Below are 18,788 nucleotides of genomic sequence, written 5' to 3'. Positions count from 1 at the left end.
CGTTAAAATTTAATCAAATTCTTGTTTAGATTTACGAGAAACGGAACGGATTGAACGGTTGTGCTCGGGTTGTACGCCGGCGGGCCGGCGGGCCTGCTGGGCGTGGGAAGGACGGAAATTTTCGAGCTTGCTCGAAACCTTGCACCAGTGATGGATGCTTCGGAGGTATGAAATTACCGGGTTAAATAGGATTAAGGGTCAGCCAGGGGCTGCTGCTGCTGGCACACGACGACACGGGCCCTGGGTGAGCGACGCGCCACCGCCACCGTTCGGGGTGCCCACTCTGGCGCCCACGAACTTTAGCCATTCTGACGACTCAAATGCTTTTCCTGCACTTCGAAGCACCCACTTTACCGGACAAGCAGAACACTGTGCTGTGCTGTGCTCGTAGCCATGATGACCTGGAGGTAAATGCCGACAAATTTTACGACAGTTTTGTCAACGGCACGCGCTGAACTCAATTTAGATTGACGGGTGTAGATTGGGTTGAAAATTTTTCATTCACTCATTTATTGGTTCGTGAAAAACAAATTAGGGCCATCAAAATTTGGCCCCACCGTTCGCATAAAAAGGGTCAACGTGGGTGAATTACACGCGAATGAATATTTCGCAACCTGCAAATGGGCGCTCTGATGGTGGTGCAGCTGTGGAATAAGAATAGCGACCAGCGGGCCGCGAGCGACCTTAATTAGAGGTTCTTTCCAGCTTCCGGCACACCACACCGTGTTAGTGCCGGGGCGTGATGGAGGCGCAATGTCTTGCTGAATTTCAATTAGCCCACGGCAGCAACCGGTAATTAAATATGCAAAAGATTTCGGGCCAGGGCCACCGACCATCGGCGACGTGGGTTCTACAACTTTTCTGCAAATCTGCAAATAGCCTAATTTCATTTGCTAATGCAATCGAGGTGGTATCATTTTGCTAGTACCGGCCGGTGGAGATTTGCAAACGACCAATCGTGCAAGTTGTAAGTGGATCGAGCATCGCGTTTTTTTTCCTGACCTGAACAATATTGTAAACGATAAGATATTCACAAATACTTTACATCATAACTTTACCCGATTTTGTTCTGTTTGTTGTAGATATCGCATCCAGCAGGGCAGCTTCGACGATTTCAGCATCGACAATAGAACGGGCATTGTACTGATCGCGCGTAAGCTGGACTTCGATCGGCGCAACACGTACCAGATGGAGATTGTCGCCGCGGATCTCGGAACGCCGAGTCTTTCCGGGACGACCATGTTGACGGTCAGCATCATCAACAGCAACGACAAGGCACCGTACTTCACACCAACGACGCAACGGGCCGAAGTGAGCGAAGACGCAACGATCGGGACCCTCGTCCATACGCTGGTGGCCGTCGATCCGGACGTGGCGTCGAGCGAATCCCTGGACTATGCTGCGACCGAACCGATCACGGCGGTCGACAAGAACGGCAAGGAGGTGGGCGAAATGGAGGACTTTAAGGACATGTTCATGATCGACCGGTCCGGCAAGGTGTTCGTCAATCGACGGCTGCAGCGTGACCGTTTCGCGGTAAGCTAAAACACTGCCCGAGATGGGTGCGTTCTAACCGTCTCAAATTTCCGTTTTATGTCTTTTCAAAATACTCAGGTTATACGCGTAACCGTGCTCGTTACCGACACTACGGCGCCATCGATCCAGCAAGGCGCTGGGCTGCTGATTATTACGATTACTGACGTTAATGAAGAGCCACCGGTAAGTGTGCCCCGTTTTCGCTGAAAGTCCCTCACCATTCGGTACCCGTACACTGAGAATGTGTATTTAAGACATTAAAAGTAAATCTCTAACCACTTTGCGCGTAGCGCGAGCATAACGCAAGCTCTCTGCTGTACTTGACCCGCTGCCGCGCGATAATACGCCCGCATACATCCTGCATGGCGTGTAGAGTTCAGCGTTTCCGGCCGGAAAACTTTGCACTTTGGAGAGCCTGAGTTCAGTGGAAGCTTCGGGATTGGGGATCCATTTGCCGAGTAAATCTATTTCTCCGGGATGAGTGTGCGGAACCAGGTCGAGCGAACGCGGTGCAGAATGGCAAAATGATGCGGGCGATGATGAAGTGTATGAATGATCGGTATTCGGTACTGTGTACCCAATCCCCGCACTCACTATCGCCATCGTACGCCGCAGCCGGTGCTGAGGACATAGCGTTGCTCGCTCTGCGATGATTTCGTCCTAAGCAGTGCACGAAGATCCATGCACTGAAACAGCACTCAGATTCCATGGAGCCCGACTGCCGCCCGTGTGCCCGGCGCACTAAGTGCGTTCCCATTTCGCATGCCGTGCGCACAATTTTCACACTCGATTGGCGCAGAACCTGCTCTAACGCCCGATAAGGCCTCACCCGGTGAGGCTCCGATTTTATTCAAATGCCTTAGATGAAAGCTAACGCTCGACGGGGCGCTAGCGTTGGCTTTCTGAAAAAGCAGAGCATTAATAAAATGGGAAACGAATATCATTCGCACGGTTTAAGCTCGGCCTGAAAATGGACAGCCAGGGGCTCTGTATAATCACACAGCGTGGGTGAGTTTTTGCTTCTCGCCTTCATCTGAAACTAGCAGCTGCAGCGGCAGAGTTCAAAGCTCCGCTGCACACCCGATCAATATGTTGGCCGAGCTGCGCTATAATGCAGCCAGCATAGTCAAACGGCTCGCACTAAGCCAACGGATCGGGTATTCACGCTGTGCGCCACTTCAGCAGCACACCGATTGGGAGTAAAAATAACGAGCAAAGAGCGCGGAAATGCCTGGAAAATGATTGAGAAAATATGCGAAAACCGTCCGCTTTTCCGTACGCGCCGCCAACCACCCTCGATTATGGCTCGAAACGAGCGAAACAATAAAACATCATACCGACTTCCGCCGCCGCCATCATCATGCAACGCACGTTTATTTATTCTTCTCGCGCTTCCGTGCAGCTCGGAGGATCCGGTATTCCGCTTACTTTTTGACGGAACCGACGCAAGCTTCAAGAGCTTCGTTACGCTTAAAATCAATGCACCGCAAATGCATTCCTAAAATTAAATTGATATCGATACGGCGCCGGTACGGTGATTCTTGGAGCAGTTTTTTGATAAATAAAACATTTTTTGGACTATCATAAAGCGAACTTACATTATCACCTGATCGCTTTCTAGTTGTTTATGCAACATAAATTATGACTCAGTTCTGTTGCTCTGGCCTTTCTGTTAATGTCCAAATCCAGGCGTGAAGGAACCACATCAACCGTACGCACCGTCGGCTTGCTGGCTGGCTGGCACTTCAACAGGGTCCACTTTTAGAACAAGTGGCTTTAAGTGGCTTCCCAAGATGTTGGTGTTGAGGCTGCACGAAATTGCGTTTTTATGCAACAAAATCCTACTCCATCAGAGAATGTGCACCGGGAAACATCTTAAACAGAGCTCAATGAACCTCTTAAGGACTCGGGGCCCCGGTCCTTGGTTCGCGTTGCTACACTACTTTTTTCCGCGCCGAAAAGTTCACGTTGGCCACCAGCGGTACGCAAAGTCAGCGCGCGAAAAGTAGAGCCGCTCCACATAATGAAGCAATTTATTCCCGGTGCAATGGTTTACGTTCGTTCCCCGGCGTTCCAACACCAGTTCCGTGTGCCGTGCCGGGCCATCATTTTTCATCCAGCAGCGCTCGAAGATCAGGGTGGCAACGTGAGCCGAGCTGAAATTTAACCTTCTCCGCCGGTTCTCTGCCTTCGTCCATCCTGTCATCCCAGGACCTATGGCGTTTTTTCTTTGCTGCGTCGTCGGCCACACGCAACCCGCCAACCGACCGACCGACGAAATGGTGTTTCGCCGGGTGAGGTGAGAATGATGGACTTTTCTCAGCCACGGATTTCACCGACTCGAGGCGGATTATGAGAAAATATCTCGACGCTTTCGCAACGGCACAAGCCAAGCCCCCTGCCAACTGCCGCCTGCCAACCGCAAGCCATGGGGGCAATTCGGCCGGTCCTCCAGGGTCCCGTCGCTGGTAAAAGGTGGCTATTAATACGCTGTGTTCTGTGCAGAGAGTCCGGTTGAGATCGGGTCCCGGGTGGTCGCCCGGATGGCACCGTTTACTTTCTTGTTTCTGCTTATTTTATTTTTGTCACAGCTTCTTCTGCTCGGCATTTTGCCTTTCTTTTTTCCTTTTTTTGTTTTAGGACCATCGCGCCATCGCCGTGTCCCGGACGTTTGCATTATGTTGGCGCGTTGGTTGGCTGTTGGCGAAAGAAAATCTATCTCACGAAATGAGAAAACGTCAACGGGGCGAGGCTATGTGCTCCACTGTAGGGGCCACCGGGAGTGAACCCATTAGGGCAGAACGTGATATAGTAGCCGCACGCCCGCATCCAGCGCAAGGACACGCTCCGCGCAGCGGTGCAATTCGATGATGGCAGCCGGGCTCTGGAGTCAGATAGTCGGCACTCCGTGCTGCACTCCGCGCTATCGCTGCTACGTGGCCTCCTTCTTCATTTTTAAGCGCCGCATCCGCAGCAGCGGCAGGAGAAAAACTTAACCAATGACACCGGAGCAGCGCCCCTAAGTGACTCTCGAGCTCGGTGCTCGGAGCTCTCACCGGGATTACTTTACTCCACTTCCGTTAATTACTGTTCCGGTTAGAGGTTAGCGACAGGCGCGACAGGGTTGCGCCAGGAAGGGGTTACGAGGGCGCACCAGCAGCAGCGCACTATCTCACACCGTGCACAGCACGGTGCATCCGCAAATCCGGTGGATAAGAGTCGCGAACCGGGCCGCGAACGTCTTCCGCGAACGATCACGCGGCAGAGTCTTGGGCGACACAAGTGCCGCGAGGTGAAGCATCCCGCTCTCTCGGTCTCATTATGAAGCACGCGCCAAAGCAGAGCTGTCACGGCCAGCCGTAATCCCCTAGCACGCCATCCGACGGCGGTGTTAATATGTTGAAAAGCCAGCCCGGGATGGGATTAACCAGCGCTTGGCGGTCGGTGTCAGGGTCCTTGGGGGTGGGAGGCCACCGACGGTGAGATGGTTGAACTGTCCCCTACCCATCACACTATACCACCCTGCGGGACCGGAAGTGGCTAGCCTCTTGCCGGGGTCCGATGCAACGAGATAGAGCACACTCCAGCTGGCTTCGGCTTCGGAAGCTATCGGAGCTCAGAAATGTGCTTTCAGCCATGCCGACATTCAAGAAGCGACGCCACACTATGTCTGATCCTGAGCCTGAGTTTGTTGCAATCTCGTTTCCAGCAAGACCGGTGCTCGGCTTAAAGCTAAGCATGAACCAATCAGTTCCGTAATTTTTGCTCCAAATCCTTCTCGGCCTTCCCTTAGAAGCATGATCGACATGCGGGCGCTGCGGTCCTTCCACTTCCCCACACGCCGGCAACGAAAAGCAATTCTTCTTCGATGTGTTGAAACAATCGAGCCCCCCGACCGATGGAGGTTCACGTTGGGGTTCGTTTTTTATTTAATTAATTCAAACATTCGTAATCTCCCGGGGAGAGCTCGCATTGCAGCCGCTGTGCCGAGGAGAGCCCTGACGAGGGAACATCCTGGGGAGCGAGCGTATACCTCTTGAGTAAAACACTACAGATCCGGCCATCCCATGTGACCGCCTGCGAATGAATAATGTGCGAAGAACCGGTTTTGTGGCTGCTGCTGCTGCTACTGCCCAGCCGATTTCGATATCCATTCCGGAAGGAGGGCAGCTTCCGGAAAGGATACAGCATCAGCTGTCCCCCGCCCAATGGAGGGCGACGCCCGCCCAGCAGACCCGCACTCGCTTCTCATGCATGGTCGGAACAAAAGCTATGCGCCGAGGGCATTTTAATTATAATACGATTATGGGCTTTACCATTGGTGAGCCCTTTGGGTTTACGTTTTGCCCGTAGCCGGGCGCACCCCAGTGTGAGAAAATGGGCGGCGTACATGCCGAAATGGAAGTCGGTTTGGGAAAATTTTAATCGATCCAACGGGCCAACCATACACGGACGCCACAGTGAGAGGGCGCCACTGTCTTCCCTTCGGTTCCAGTCGATAGTGAATAATTAATTTTCTGATTCAGAATCCCTCGCACAGCCAGCACAGCGTCGTGCGCCGTTCCTAATGGCTCCGCATTTGGCTCCTAATGGAACATTGGTGGCCCCGAGCCACCTTCCGAATAGTGTTCGAAACCCGTACCCACATCACCCGTACGATGAAAGCCGTTTTTAGTGTCTTGTCCTTAAATCGAGTGCCTCGGGATCGAGTTGCTGTGATAAATTTTAACAATCCACTTCCCGGGAACAACCCGACCAACCCGGCACGGGCAACACTCTCCACACACATCGTGCCGACGTGGGCCCATTAAAACATCGCATTAATAATTATAGAATCATCCCGGGCCGGGCGCGTTTCACAGCTAATCCATTTGGAATTAGCAGTGTTAAAAGGCTAAAGTACACGCCTCAAATCATTCGTGGCGGTTTGCTGCCGATAGGGTGTGGTGGTGGTGTTTCGGGGCGGGCGGTGGCTGTCGGAGTCTCTATTGGCACACGCCAGACAGCGCCAGATAATTTCGAGCACCATCCAGCCAGCGAAGCCTCTCGAGGGAGCTGAATGGCCATCTCGGTGGCATAAATGATGAGCCCACGGTATTACTGCTACCGCGCACGCTGACGGCCCCGGGGCGGGCCCGGTGCGAGCATGATTTAGTAAATTTTTGCCTTCTTGGCCGAGGCTGCGCGGGTTGCAAGTAGTGCTGCAAGTCTCGGCCCGAATGCCAGAGCAACGGAACGACGGGCGACGGACTGCACAACCAAAACGCCGCACCGCATTGTGCTTTAACGTGCCAAAGTTTGGCCCGAAACAAGCCGGAGCCTGTCGGTATAAGTGAGTTAATATATTTCACGGAACGTGCGTACCGAACGGTGGCACACACAAACATGCTCCTCGGGCGCACGCAGGCCATATCGTTTGCATAAATGATAAGGCAATTATCAGTGCTTAACGGTGTATAGTGCAGAGAGTGAAGCCCCAAACACCGTCCGTGACAGCGCGGCGTTGGCAGGACGGCATTCGCAGGGCGGCTTCTGGAAGTTTGACTTCCGGCGCACCACGGAACCACTGTACCGTTGCATGTGTTTTATTGTTCAGTCGAACGTACCGACCGGCGAACCGGGATTGCGAAACTATAATGAGCTCGCGCCATGGAGCCCGTTGCAGATGGATCGCTTCGAAAGTGAGCGACGGGCGAGGCTAATTAAAGCACAACGTCGCCATCGCGGGCCCGGTGGCTCCGAGCCGGTAACTATTAGGCGAACTACGCACTACACGTCTCCTTCAATGTTGGCGTAAATCGGTAAACTTTTCTCCCCAACAAAGTTGCGCTAAAACAGTGTGAAAAATACTGTTCTCCTTTTGGTTCGAACCCGGTTTCCGAAATGTGGGAAATTGATGGGAACTAATAGCTGCGGTGCTTAATAATGGCTGGCGTTAGTTGTTGATTTTCAACTGTCAGTTCACAAGCATTTATTCGAGCATATGTCACGTGGCATTAATGCCTTAAAATGCACCATGCGTCTCCATCGATCTTGCTACTTTCAGTTTATCCATCGATGCATTGCCAATCAATGGGCCAATACCTTTGTTTGCCGCTTTGTGTTTGTGGGAAATAAAAAATATACATTCTATGTAATACGCCATATGAAAGCTCAGGCCCGTTACGGCTTTTATTCGAAGTGAGCGTCGGCGACACTGCTTAAGCCCTCGAAAACAACTGCCACCCGATCTCGCATAAAGCTCCGCCTCCGACAAATCGGTTTGATGATTTACTTCCGCTGCAAATGTAAATCACAATGCTGTCAATTCCGCCCGGCGAAAGCCCCAGCCCCCCGGCCACCAGCTACTCGGGCGCAGTGGGTCCCAATGCATTGTTATTCTTATCGCTTCGACCAAACAAGGTCCTTCTTCCTTCGGGTGCTTTTATTGTGCGCCATTTGCCTGCCTTGCAATGCCGGCACTCCCGGTCGTCCTTACTCGATGTTTTCCTGAATGTTAGCATATTTGTCAGCATGTACCATCGGAGAAGAAAGAAACTTAACGCGCACGCTGGCAAAGTACAAACAACCCCACCGGGCAGGCAGGCAACCCACGTTTTCGATGAGACCGAAACATCCGCCTGCCACTTGTGCCAACCCAGTTCCCCCGAACAATACCGCCTGCCGATGACGATAACGATGACGAAGATGATGATGGTGATGATGATGAATTGTGAAAAAGCCGGCCGTATCGTCGTGAGGGAACAACTATCAGCAAACAACACGTCGTACAAGCGTGTGGAGGTCCCAAATGGTACTGACAAGGAATATATTTCCCATTTCGAACAAGGGGTGATCCGTGGAACAAAGCGCTCTCCGGTCTCGGGCGCATTTATGAGGGTCCGGATCTGTTTTGCACCCGCTCTGGCCCAACGCCGGTTCTCGCAAGAACCCACACGCCGGAGAACGCCGGAGTGGTGAGTGAATAAAATTTTACAGCCAATCTCTCGAGGAAACGAAAGTACGAAGCAAGTGTTATGATTGAAAAGGCGGCACCAAACTCAATACAATTTCACTTTGGCCGACGCCGTTCACTCTCCCAGCCCACCCACTTCCGGAAGCCGTTCACAGTGCTGTTGTCAGTTATTGGCCCCCATATATAATGTGTCGGTGCGGCGCACAGGCAACAACCCCGGCAGGATCACACGTAAATGAATTTCTTGACGATACTGTCAATGGCAATGAAATGCATCCCTGCACTGCCTTGATAACGCCCACCGGAAAGACATTCCAAGACGTGGTATCGTGGCCATATCTTCGAAACCTCTTGAGGTTGCGACCCGCACACACACGCACCGAGCACCCAAGCCGGACCCGGACCCTGCTATTCTTGATTTATGTGGCCAGTTTTGCTCGTTTATTTGTAATGCACCTTGCCGCGCCAGCCCAGCTGGACTGGACGACGGCCCGGTGCGCCGGCTTGCACTGCAAGAGGGGGTCCTTTTTCTTACCACCCGCACCCGCGCAAGACCGTGGCGCCTTCCGGAGCGACACACATCACGTAAGCTACGCCTGACGGCGCCTTGAAAGTCACACAGCCACATTCCTTGCGGCTTTGGCGCTTGCTGCTTGATGGCTTTTCCAGGCCATTATTCACAGTTTATTGCTGTCAGCAAAGCGAGCCTGATCTGGGCCGATCCTTCCAGCTGTCCGTGCGCATCGATGGCAGGCAGGCAGGCTTCGTTTTCCGTTTGGACAGCCAGCCTCGTCTGCGGCGGGCTTCTTGTGTCCGGGGCAGAGCCTAACAGTATGACGCCTGCCCCTGGCATTGACGCATCCGTCACGAAGGATGAGGCATGTGCATATGCATAAATTTAGAGCGAAATTTATAACATTACTTAAGGTGCCATCCTCAATTCTCAACACACACACACACCGACGACCGACCATTTGTCAATCCTTCATGGTGCAGTTTATCACATCCATCCTAACCGAGCACCACCGGGAGGGTGGTACACCCGGGCTCAATCACTCCACTCACCTGCTCTCTCTTTCTCTCTCTTTGCGGCCGCAGCTGTTTTCGCCTCCGTGGACCCCGGAAAGGCCCTATTATCACTTCCAGGTGGTGGAGGAGCAACCGATCGGAACCATCCTGACGACGATGCAAGCAACAGATGCCGACTCGACGATTGCCGAATACCGGATGACGGATAACGGCTTTTTCGAGATCAACAACACGACAGGTAAGGCCCGGCCGGTCGGCGACGACAGGCCGCTTCAGAAGCCGCTCGAATGTGGTCGCTGTACTCAACCAAAGCCAAAACGACCCCGACTCGGAAGGTCCTCGACATAGGGCCTCGACGACACATGCATCTTGCACCACGACTGCCACCAGACCGTGGAGTTTGCCGTGGAACAGTAGAGGCAGAGTTGTATTGTTGGTTCTTGACAATCAACTCCGGCGAATGCCGGGTGCATCTGCTCCCCACGCAAGCCACGTTCATTAACGACCGATAAGGAACATCCGTTGGAACCGATGTTTGACCGGCATCCTGTTTGCTTAGCACTTCCCGAAGCCACTATTTATCGATTATTTATTGAATGCTATCACGATTTCGGCATAAAATGGCACACCCATCGCTCATTCCGTCGTTATCGTGGCTGCGAGCGCACGGGATATCGTAAACTGTGCATCCTTGGGCTGCCGTTGTTGTGTGCAGCGGTGCAGCGGTGCAGCTGGGACTTGGGACCAAAAAGGAAACAATAAATCAGCGTCTAGGATGGCTAGGTTACCCCACCCTGCGCGGCTAGTTGATTGGTTTAATTAGTTCCGGCTGCTCACTTTATGCCGCCACGGAGAGGGCACGGATGCTGCCCGAAGCGCTTCGAAACAGACGATTCGTGGTGATGGGATGTTCATTAATCTTTATCGTTTGAAACGGAAAACGGAAATATTAAGTGATTTGCGCTTGGACACCAAACACAACATTGCAAAATGCATCAAACGGGTTGCAGGTGCGACTGAAATTGCGTTGCTCAAACCTCAAAGTTATTAAGGACTCATTATTTAATTAGAGTCGTCATGAAAGTGCAACAAATGCTCTCTTCGGTCTAAGACTAAGTCGTAGAGAGCAAACAAAAATATTTCGGCTTGTTTATCGTCTTAACTTTGTATTGATTTTGTAATAATGTTAGGGTGTATTTAGTTATGTGTTAATCAAAAATAGAAATGTGAAATTGCTCGATGATCCTGGCAAATTTAGTGATATTTGCTGGTCGTGTTTACTCGAAAGCTTATTAAAATGTAATGAAAGAAGAAACCATTCCTGAGGGAAAGGTCATCTTTGTCAATAGTTTTCTGTAGAAACAATCCAATGCACCAATGTAATGCACCAATCCACAAGGCACAAATACTCATTCAGTACCTCGATGATGACGATACTCAGGTTCTTGACTATGTGCCAAAATGGCCAGACCAGTCAACCTTTTAAAACATGTACTCAATGATGTACATTGGAGTAATTGAGAAAACTGCACGTAATTTAACAGAATAGGCTCAATCAAACAATCAGGTCACCAATAACAATTGAGGGCTTTATGAAGGGTTACATGACAAAACCACGCTTCTCGGAACGCAACACTATTTCGGTTGTTCTAAATATGTAATTTTGCAAGCAGAAATATTTTACACACGATTTAATCGATGTTTATTCATGAATTCCGATTGATTGAAATAATTTTTAATCTTCGAATTCCTTACAATTTCTTCTTTTGCCGAAATAGAACCATTGTTCCCCTGGTAATTCTATATCAGAAATATTGGCACCGCAAGCACTTAAATTAAAAATATAAAATCCAGTAAAATTTTCTCTTTACGGACAAAGCCACCGTCCGTACATCTAATAAACGCCCAACAAACTCATGCATGCAAATCGCGCTCGAATGCATCACAGTACAAACGATAGTCGAGTATGGCGTAGTTCCGGTTCAACACCTTGCACTCACAGCGTGTAGGGGGTTCAAATAATTGGGCAAAATAATTGTCACCTAATCGGTTGCGAATCTGACAAATTAGCATCCAACGCCAGCGCGCGCACTTCGTGATGTTTAGGCGCCAACGCGTTACGGTGGCAATTTGCAACGGACCGAAAATTAGTTTTGTGTAAAAATACAATCGTTTCATAATCATTTGCCCCCGACACTATGGCGGCCTCCAGTTTATTCGGGCGAAAAATGGTTGGCGTTAAAATGTGCCCCGCGCGAGAAAAGCATTGAGGTCCGCAAACACTGGGGAACCAAGGTGAGGCTGGAATTGAAACTATTTCGTATCGCCAGCTGCCAAACTGAAGTCAAATAGCGATAATATCCAAAACGGCTGCAATGCTGCACCAATCCAATCGGGCTGCAGCACAGGCGCGCTCAGACTCGGCGGGTGTGGTGCGAAAATTGACAGTCTAATTACGGGTGCGTGTGAAAAATGAGCGCATCACTAAACAATGGTCCGCCGCTGCTGCTGTCTTTGCAGGGCTGGTGCAAACAAAGTCCCGGATCGACTACGAAACGGTGGCGGTTATCCGGTTCAACGTGACCGTGGTGGACACCGGCATCCCGCAGCACACGTCGACCGCCCAGCTGACGGTGGACGTCATCAACACCAACGACAACGATCCGGAGTTCGAGGAGCCGGAGTACACGATGCAGGTCCGCGAGAACAGTCCCGTCGGGACGCTGGTCGGGATGGTGCGGGCCCACGATGCCGACGCGGGCCTCTACGGCCAACTGACGTACGCGATTGTTGGCGATCACAGTGGCAACTTTGCGATCGACCCGGACACGGGCGCCATCACGGTGCACAATGCGTCGGCACTGGACCGAGAGGTGGAACAGGAGGTGAGCCTGACGGCCATCGCCACCGATCGGGCACCGGACGCAGCGCGCCGATCAACGACCGTGCCGGTGCAGATCACGATCCTGGACGAGAACGACAACGAGCCCCGCTTTTCACAGCAAATCTACATTGCGTCGGTCGCGGAGAATGCCGCTCTGCATCCACCGGCTGCCATCTTGCAGGTAATGGCCGTCAATTCGACCGTGACTAATGGTTCCGCCGTTAATAACCGCGCTGTGTTCGGTGCTTCCCGCAGGTCAGCGCTTCCGATCCGGATGAGGGGCCCGCGGGTGACGTGAAGTACGCGATACTGTCGGATAATGTCGGCGGTATCTTCCGGCTCGACGCCAACTCTGGCATCCTGTATCCTGGCGCCAGTTTAATTGGGAAAAGCGGTAAGCTGATGAACCGCGTGCTCCCAACATCCCAACGCCCGCCCGCTACTGATAAGGGGTTCCGCCCGCTGATGTGTGAACGACCGGTGGGGCAGTGGGCGACAAGTTCATATCAATTTATTAGCCATCGACGACAATCCATCGCTCCCCCGAGCGCCACCCTTTCGACAGGGCTCCCGAGTGCGGAAGGACAACCAATTGCAATGTCAAGCCGGCGGCAATCATCAGCTGGCGGGCGCCCAAACTCACTGCCTCACTATTTAAACCGGTATCTCTCTCTCTCTGTCTTTCTCTCGGCTTCGGTCACTTTAACAGGACAATATCGGATCGAAATTGAGGCGCGCGACGGTCTGGGCGCTGGACCGCACAGCGACACGGCCACAATAATGATCGAAATCCAGAGTATCAATCAGCATCGTCCCGTGTTCATCATGCCCGCCCTCTACAACGCTACGGTCGAGCTGCCGGAGGTAACCCGCCACTCATTTTGACCACTTCCGGTTCGCCTCTATCGCCCGCTGTCCGCTGTCCGCTGTCCGCGCTGATGAACTTGCTTGCAATCCGCTCATCGGTGGTGGTATCGCGAGCGCAGAGGGTATCGTCTAATTTCGGCCTGAGTGCCCGGTGCTTCGTTTCGGTGACCACTCGATGTGTCTTCCCCTCCGAACACCACCACACACCGACACACACAGAGAGTGACCATCGCCTCGGTGTTTAATTGAGTTTTTCATTAAAATTCTATTGAAACTGTCATTCCCCTGCGCAAGAAACCCTTTCATCATCGCCCAAATGCTTTCGCGTCCCTGTGGACGCGGACATGGCGGCTTTGTCCGACGTTTGGGGACGCACCGAGGATGTGCTCACGACACAAGCACAAGGGAACGTAAATGGGCCAACCGAAAATGGTAATATCGTAGCGTGTTCGTTCGCTCCACGCGTTGCCGCCGCTTGTGCCGGTGTCGATATCGCGCGGTATAAATTAAAATGTGCCGCCAGCGACCGGCCATGTCCTGGCCGGTGGGATCTGTGGACCGTGCTGCGGCGTCGGCCACCCAGACCAGTGTCGCCACCGCCGAGGCTTTGGTGGAGGCGCCGTAGCTGCATCCTCTTTGTTGTGAATGTTTGATATGCGGCAAGCGCATCAAACGCACGCCCCATCACCGGTGGCCAGACTGTGCCGTGCCAATGGCAAAAAATAACATGTGCTACGCTGAATAGCACAAGATGCGCTTAAAACGTCATTGTTAGAAGTCCCGCATGCCTCCAGCTGTTGGCGCGGATTATTTATTGATGCATGAATTAGAACGCTGACCGCTTTCGGCTAGCCGATAGGTTATCGATACGACAGACCAATTAGCTTCAAGTACATCGCATGCAAAAATTGTTTTGAATAAAAGTAGTTGATGAATTTGTTGAAATTCATCAGACTACGAAAAATGGATGATACTTTATTATCCATCGGTTAAGAAACTTTTTTATAGAAAATCGGCACAATTCGATTCAATTGGGCAGTCATAGTTCGTACAGCTCATAGAGGCGTAATTTATAGCATTGCCGATCTGCTTAGGTATTTCTCCCGCTATGCGAATATTTGATCAGTGTCCCGTTCATAAGGACGCCAACTGCGTAACGGACTGTGTCGCAGATCGCAATTTGTACCGCTCCAGGCCGACCCAATAAATTCCTCACTCTCAATCAATTACAACAAACGCTCCGCTCCTCTAAGTCTATCCAACCAGGATCAATTTACCGACCGGTTCTCTTCTGTTCCATTTCTGCATCGTAGAACCTGGCCACGGCAGACTATTTGGTAATGACGGTCAAAGCGACGGATAATGATCCCGGTGCCAACGGCAAAGTGCTGTACTATTTGCAGGTACGTAATTAAACAGCCGATGGCCGATAAACGGGACGGCCGGACGTTGCTGGGTTCGATATGCACTAATGCGCGGGTTGCCGTTCGTCACAGGTAAACAGCCAGAATGTGCAGGAAACGGACGAGTTCAGCATCAACGAGATGTCGGGCGAGTTGCGCATCCGGCACCAGTTGGACCGGAAGCGGCAGGCACGGTACGAGCTGATTCTGGTGGCTCGCGACCAAGGGACGCCAGCCTGGTTCGAAACGCTACGCTTCCTCACGGTCTTGCTGGTCGACGTCAACGAAAACTATCCCGAGTTCCCAGACGCCTCGAATCCCTACAAGTTCTTTATCGCCGAGAATGGGCCTCGCGACGTGCGGATTGGCAAAATTCAGGCGTTCCTCGACAGTCCCAATCCGACCATCTTCTACTACATGCTGCTGGGCAATGACAACGGTGCTTTCTACGTGGACAAAACGTCCGGCGATCTGTACACGAACCGATCGATCGATCGCGAAGAGAACGACCTGTACGTGCTGTACGTGTTGGCCAGCAAGCAGTCGGATCTGTACATTAGTGAGCACGAGCGCGTTCTGCTTTCGACGAATCAGCTCGAACGGAACGCTACCGTGGCCAAAGTGTGGGTCAGTGTGCTCGATGTTAACGATAATGCGCCCGTCTTCAAGCGAGACACTTACTACGCCGGCATCAGCTCGAAGGCATCGATCAACGAGCTGGTCACGATCGTCAATGCGACCGACCGCGATCTGGGGGTGAACGCAACACTGGATCTCTTCATCCGGGGCTCGTTCCTGTACAAATTCGGGGCCACCAAGACGACCGGCAGCATCGTGCCGAGTCCGTTTTCGATCTCCAAGGACGGTCGCGTCCTGACGGCCAACTACATGGCCGAATACAACCAGGATCGCTTCGTGTTGGAGATCGTCGCGAAAGAGGTGGAATCGCCGGAGCGTGAAGCCACCGCCCGTGTGCACGTGTGGATTTTCAACCCGGAGCAGCTGGTGCGCATGATTCTTTCACGGCCTCCGTCCGAAGTGCATCTGGACCGGGAGGAAATTGTGTCGGAACTGGGTAACGCCACGCAGCGGCTTATCATCGTCGACGAGATCCGGTACCATGTGGACAGTCTGGGACGTATCCGGATGGACTGGTGTGACATGTACTTCCACGCGGTAGACGCGTCAACCCAAATGATTGTCCCCGTGGAGGAGATCCTGCGTGAAATCGACGCCAAATATGACTTCCTACAGGTATGGAACGATAATTTAAACTACCGGGTCCCTACTTAAGAAAGTTGCTAGAATTGAACTTCTGAATTTATGCTTGCAGGACTACAATGCTGGATTTTCAATTCTCAATGTGGTGCCAGCGTATGCCGCCGCCACGCAGGACGACTTTGACTTGGCACTTGCGGCCTTGATTGCCCTACTGATTGTCCTGTTTGTTGGAGCCGTTAGTTTTATCGTTCTCTGCTGTTGCCTAAAACACTGGTAAGTAGAATGGATAGGAAAATCCATTTTTATCCGATTTAGTTTACCGAGAAACTTCTTTGCCCCAGGTCAATTACAATCCCCAGTGAAACGCGGAGAAAGGATGCGCTCATCAAAAAGCAGATCATAGAGGATCTAAACACTACCGAGAACCCGCTTTGGATCGAACAGTGAGTTGATGGCTATTTGTAGGACATTCTTGTGAATAACTATTTGCGATTACAGGAAGCTCAAACTGTACGAAGAGCAGGAGCTGACGATGCAGGTATTCTCGGAACCGGACATGTCGCAGCAGCAATCGATGAACAACTCGAACAGTACCAACAGTGCCGGTTCGCAGGATCCATCGTCGCAGCTATCGCTGACGCTTGGGCTGGACCATCAGCTGCACCATCATCAGCCTCAGCAGCAGCCGCACCTTCGGCGAGATTCGTACGACATGTCGCAAGCGGGCGACAATACGTACGCCACCATTCAGCCACGCAACTACGGCACTAGCAACCTGAGCACGGTGCTCGGAAGTAGTCTCACGCCCGGTCACGGGCCGATTGGCCCGTCCGGCGTGACGGGCGCAACAGGTGCAAGCGAAATCGCAGACTATGCCACGCTGCGCAACAGTCGTGCCCCTTCGGTAAGTTACGAACCCCAACCGGAGTGGATCGGATCATCATACTAATTTTCTTACCATTTTTTGGCATATCTGTGTGGTTTCGTGCAGCAGTTGTTTGAGTTCCGCGGCTCAACCTTCCAAGTGCAGCAACCGGGTGGAGGTGATCAACCCGATTACGTGACGGAGCTAATGTAGGACGACGTTGCGAGCTGCTCGTGCACTGACGGATCTAGGCTAATTAGACTGGTTCACTGTTCAGGACATTCCGGTAGTGCTGGAAAACATGGAATGAGCTGTAACTCTCAGACGGCATCTAAGCACCGAGAAGGGTGTCAAACGGGTTCGGAATGAATGGTAGCTAATGATCCGGTTTTCGAGACGCTCAAGCATCCGGAACGAACGCAGTAGTTTGAACCGGGCGTATTACGAGACTTACAGTAAGACATCCGTAGTCAGTAAGGGCGTGGGCAAATCACGAGATTATATGATAGAGACAATAAATAGATGTTACTGATGGCGCGGGCCTTCCCGTGCGCCCTTCCATTATCAGTAGGGCCTAGCGTAGCCACATCCGCTACTGCTCAGAACGCTTCACCCCAGATCCATGGAACGATCCTGGCCGAGCGCAATGCTGCTATTACGCAGCAGTTACCGGTTCGACTGCGCGACACGCACATGTTCATCAATTAATTTATTTTCGATCATTTTCACACCATAACTCCGATTATCGTCGCGTTCCGTTTTAAGCCATGGCGGTTGCTGCCACTGGCCGGCCCGTAGAAGGCAGGGACTGGATTCGCATTTTTTGTGCCCCATTATACAACATCATTGTTTAACATGTTGGAAAAATGGTGCAACACGTCAACCTTTAGCCGCTCGATTGGTGGTCAATTCATTAGCGTCCGCAATTTTATGCTTCATACTCATTATGCTTTAACACATTTTCCTCGCCAGTTCCGGTTCCCGGCACCACGCCTAACCGGAGGCGTGCACCTCGCGGAAACCCCGTCCTTGCACCATTTGATTGTTGATCCCCGTAAATCGTCCCACGGGACCGGGATTTCCACGGTTAATCATTTCCGACGATCAGCTTTCTCTCCCTACCGTTTTTTTGTTGTTGTCCATTTTCCCGTTGGAATGCTCTTATAAACCGTTAACTTTAACCTCATTTTCATTCATTATGGGTTTTACCGCACTTTTTAATTTAAACATCGTTTTTAATGTATTCAATTAAACAAACCGGACGGTGAGGAAACGGCTGCAGGTTGTGCAGGGGCTCAGGGGCTCTTTGAAGTCGCCCATCCGGCAACAGTCGACCAATCAATCTTCCCACACATCCGTCCAATCAACCGTGCCCAGTACGGTTTGATGTTGGCTGGTACCTACTCCATTTTCCTCTATTTGAATTGCGAATGATTAATGCTACCAGTATGCCCCTACCGGTGCCGGCCAGAGCCATGTTTGGTTTATGAAATGTGCATTCCAGCAATTGCAATTCGCTCCACAAATGGATACCCGCGCAGGATTCGGTGAAGCACCGTTGAATGCCCTTCGCTCCTGTTTCGTCGAAACGATGTTTATTTTCAACCCTCTTTCTGGCACCCCATACCTTCGTTTCGTTACACGTATCTCAATGGAATGCGTTTCCGTTGCGTGATAGCTGCTGATTCAGCGCTGCAGGACGTCCACTTGGCAGGTGACCGCAGCAGGAAACTGTACATAATTACATTAATGGATGGAAATGTTTTAAAATGATTTAAAATCAATTAAACGGCTGAGCGATACTAACTTGTAGGAGCCAAACCGAGTGACGTATGTACGTCCGAAAGACAGACAGGGGTCAGGTGTGGCGAGGGCACGGATGGTGAGAAAGCAAACACGCTACTGAGCGCAGGATCGTACGGACTTAACGTTAATAAAGTACAGTAAAATGCAAACAGAGTATCCCGCAGATCGATGTACGACCCGATGGATGGATGTTGACAACAATGTACAAAGTAGAACGAACGC

The 18,788-nt window shown here is 51.7% G+C and overlaps 1 protein-coding gene across 1 annotated transcript in view; it reads left to right on the top strand.

The window, feature by feature from the left end:
• LOC128270480 (cadherin-87A) overlaps positions 1 to 16,973 on the top strand; it is a 33,390-nt gene extending 16,417 nt beyond the window's left edge. The window contains exons 8-19 of the mRNA XM_053007884.1: positions 1,083 to 1,536; positions 1,615 to 1,719; positions 9,590 to 9,758; positions 12,041 to 12,585; positions 12,660 to 12,798; positions 13,114 to 13,268; positions 14,585 to 14,674; positions 14,768 to 15,928; positions 16,008 to 16,168; positions 16,237 to 16,338; positions 16,394 to 16,799; positions 16,887 to 16,973. Coding sequence (XP_052863844.1) covers positions 1,083 to 1,536; positions 1,615 to 1,719; positions 9,590 to 9,758; positions 12,041 to 12,585; positions 12,660 to 12,798; positions 13,114 to 13,268; positions 14,585 to 14,674; positions 14,768 to 15,928; positions 16,008 to 16,168; positions 16,237 to 16,338; positions 16,394 to 16,799; positions 16,887 to 16,973 — 3,574 coding nt within the window. The remainder of the gene's footprint in view (positions 1 to 1,082; positions 1,537 to 1,614; positions 1,720 to 9,589; positions 9,759 to 12,040; positions 12,586 to 12,659; positions 12,799 to 13,113; positions 13,269 to 14,584; positions 14,675 to 14,767; positions 15,929 to 16,007; positions 16,169 to 16,236; positions 16,339 to 16,393; positions 16,800 to 16,886) is intronic.
• Positions 16,974 to 18,788: the final 1,815 nt, after the last annotated feature.

The sequence above is a fragment of the Anopheles cruzii genome, chromosome 3 (assembly GCF_943734635.1).
Source record: "Anopheles cruzii chromosome 3, idAnoCruzAS_RS32_06, whole genome shotgun sequence".
NCBI classification, from domain to species: domain Eukaryota; kingdom Metazoa; phylum Arthropoda; class Insecta; order Diptera; family Culicidae; genus Anopheles; species Anopheles cruzii.
This window is presented reverse-complemented; position numbering and strand designations above follow the sequence as displayed.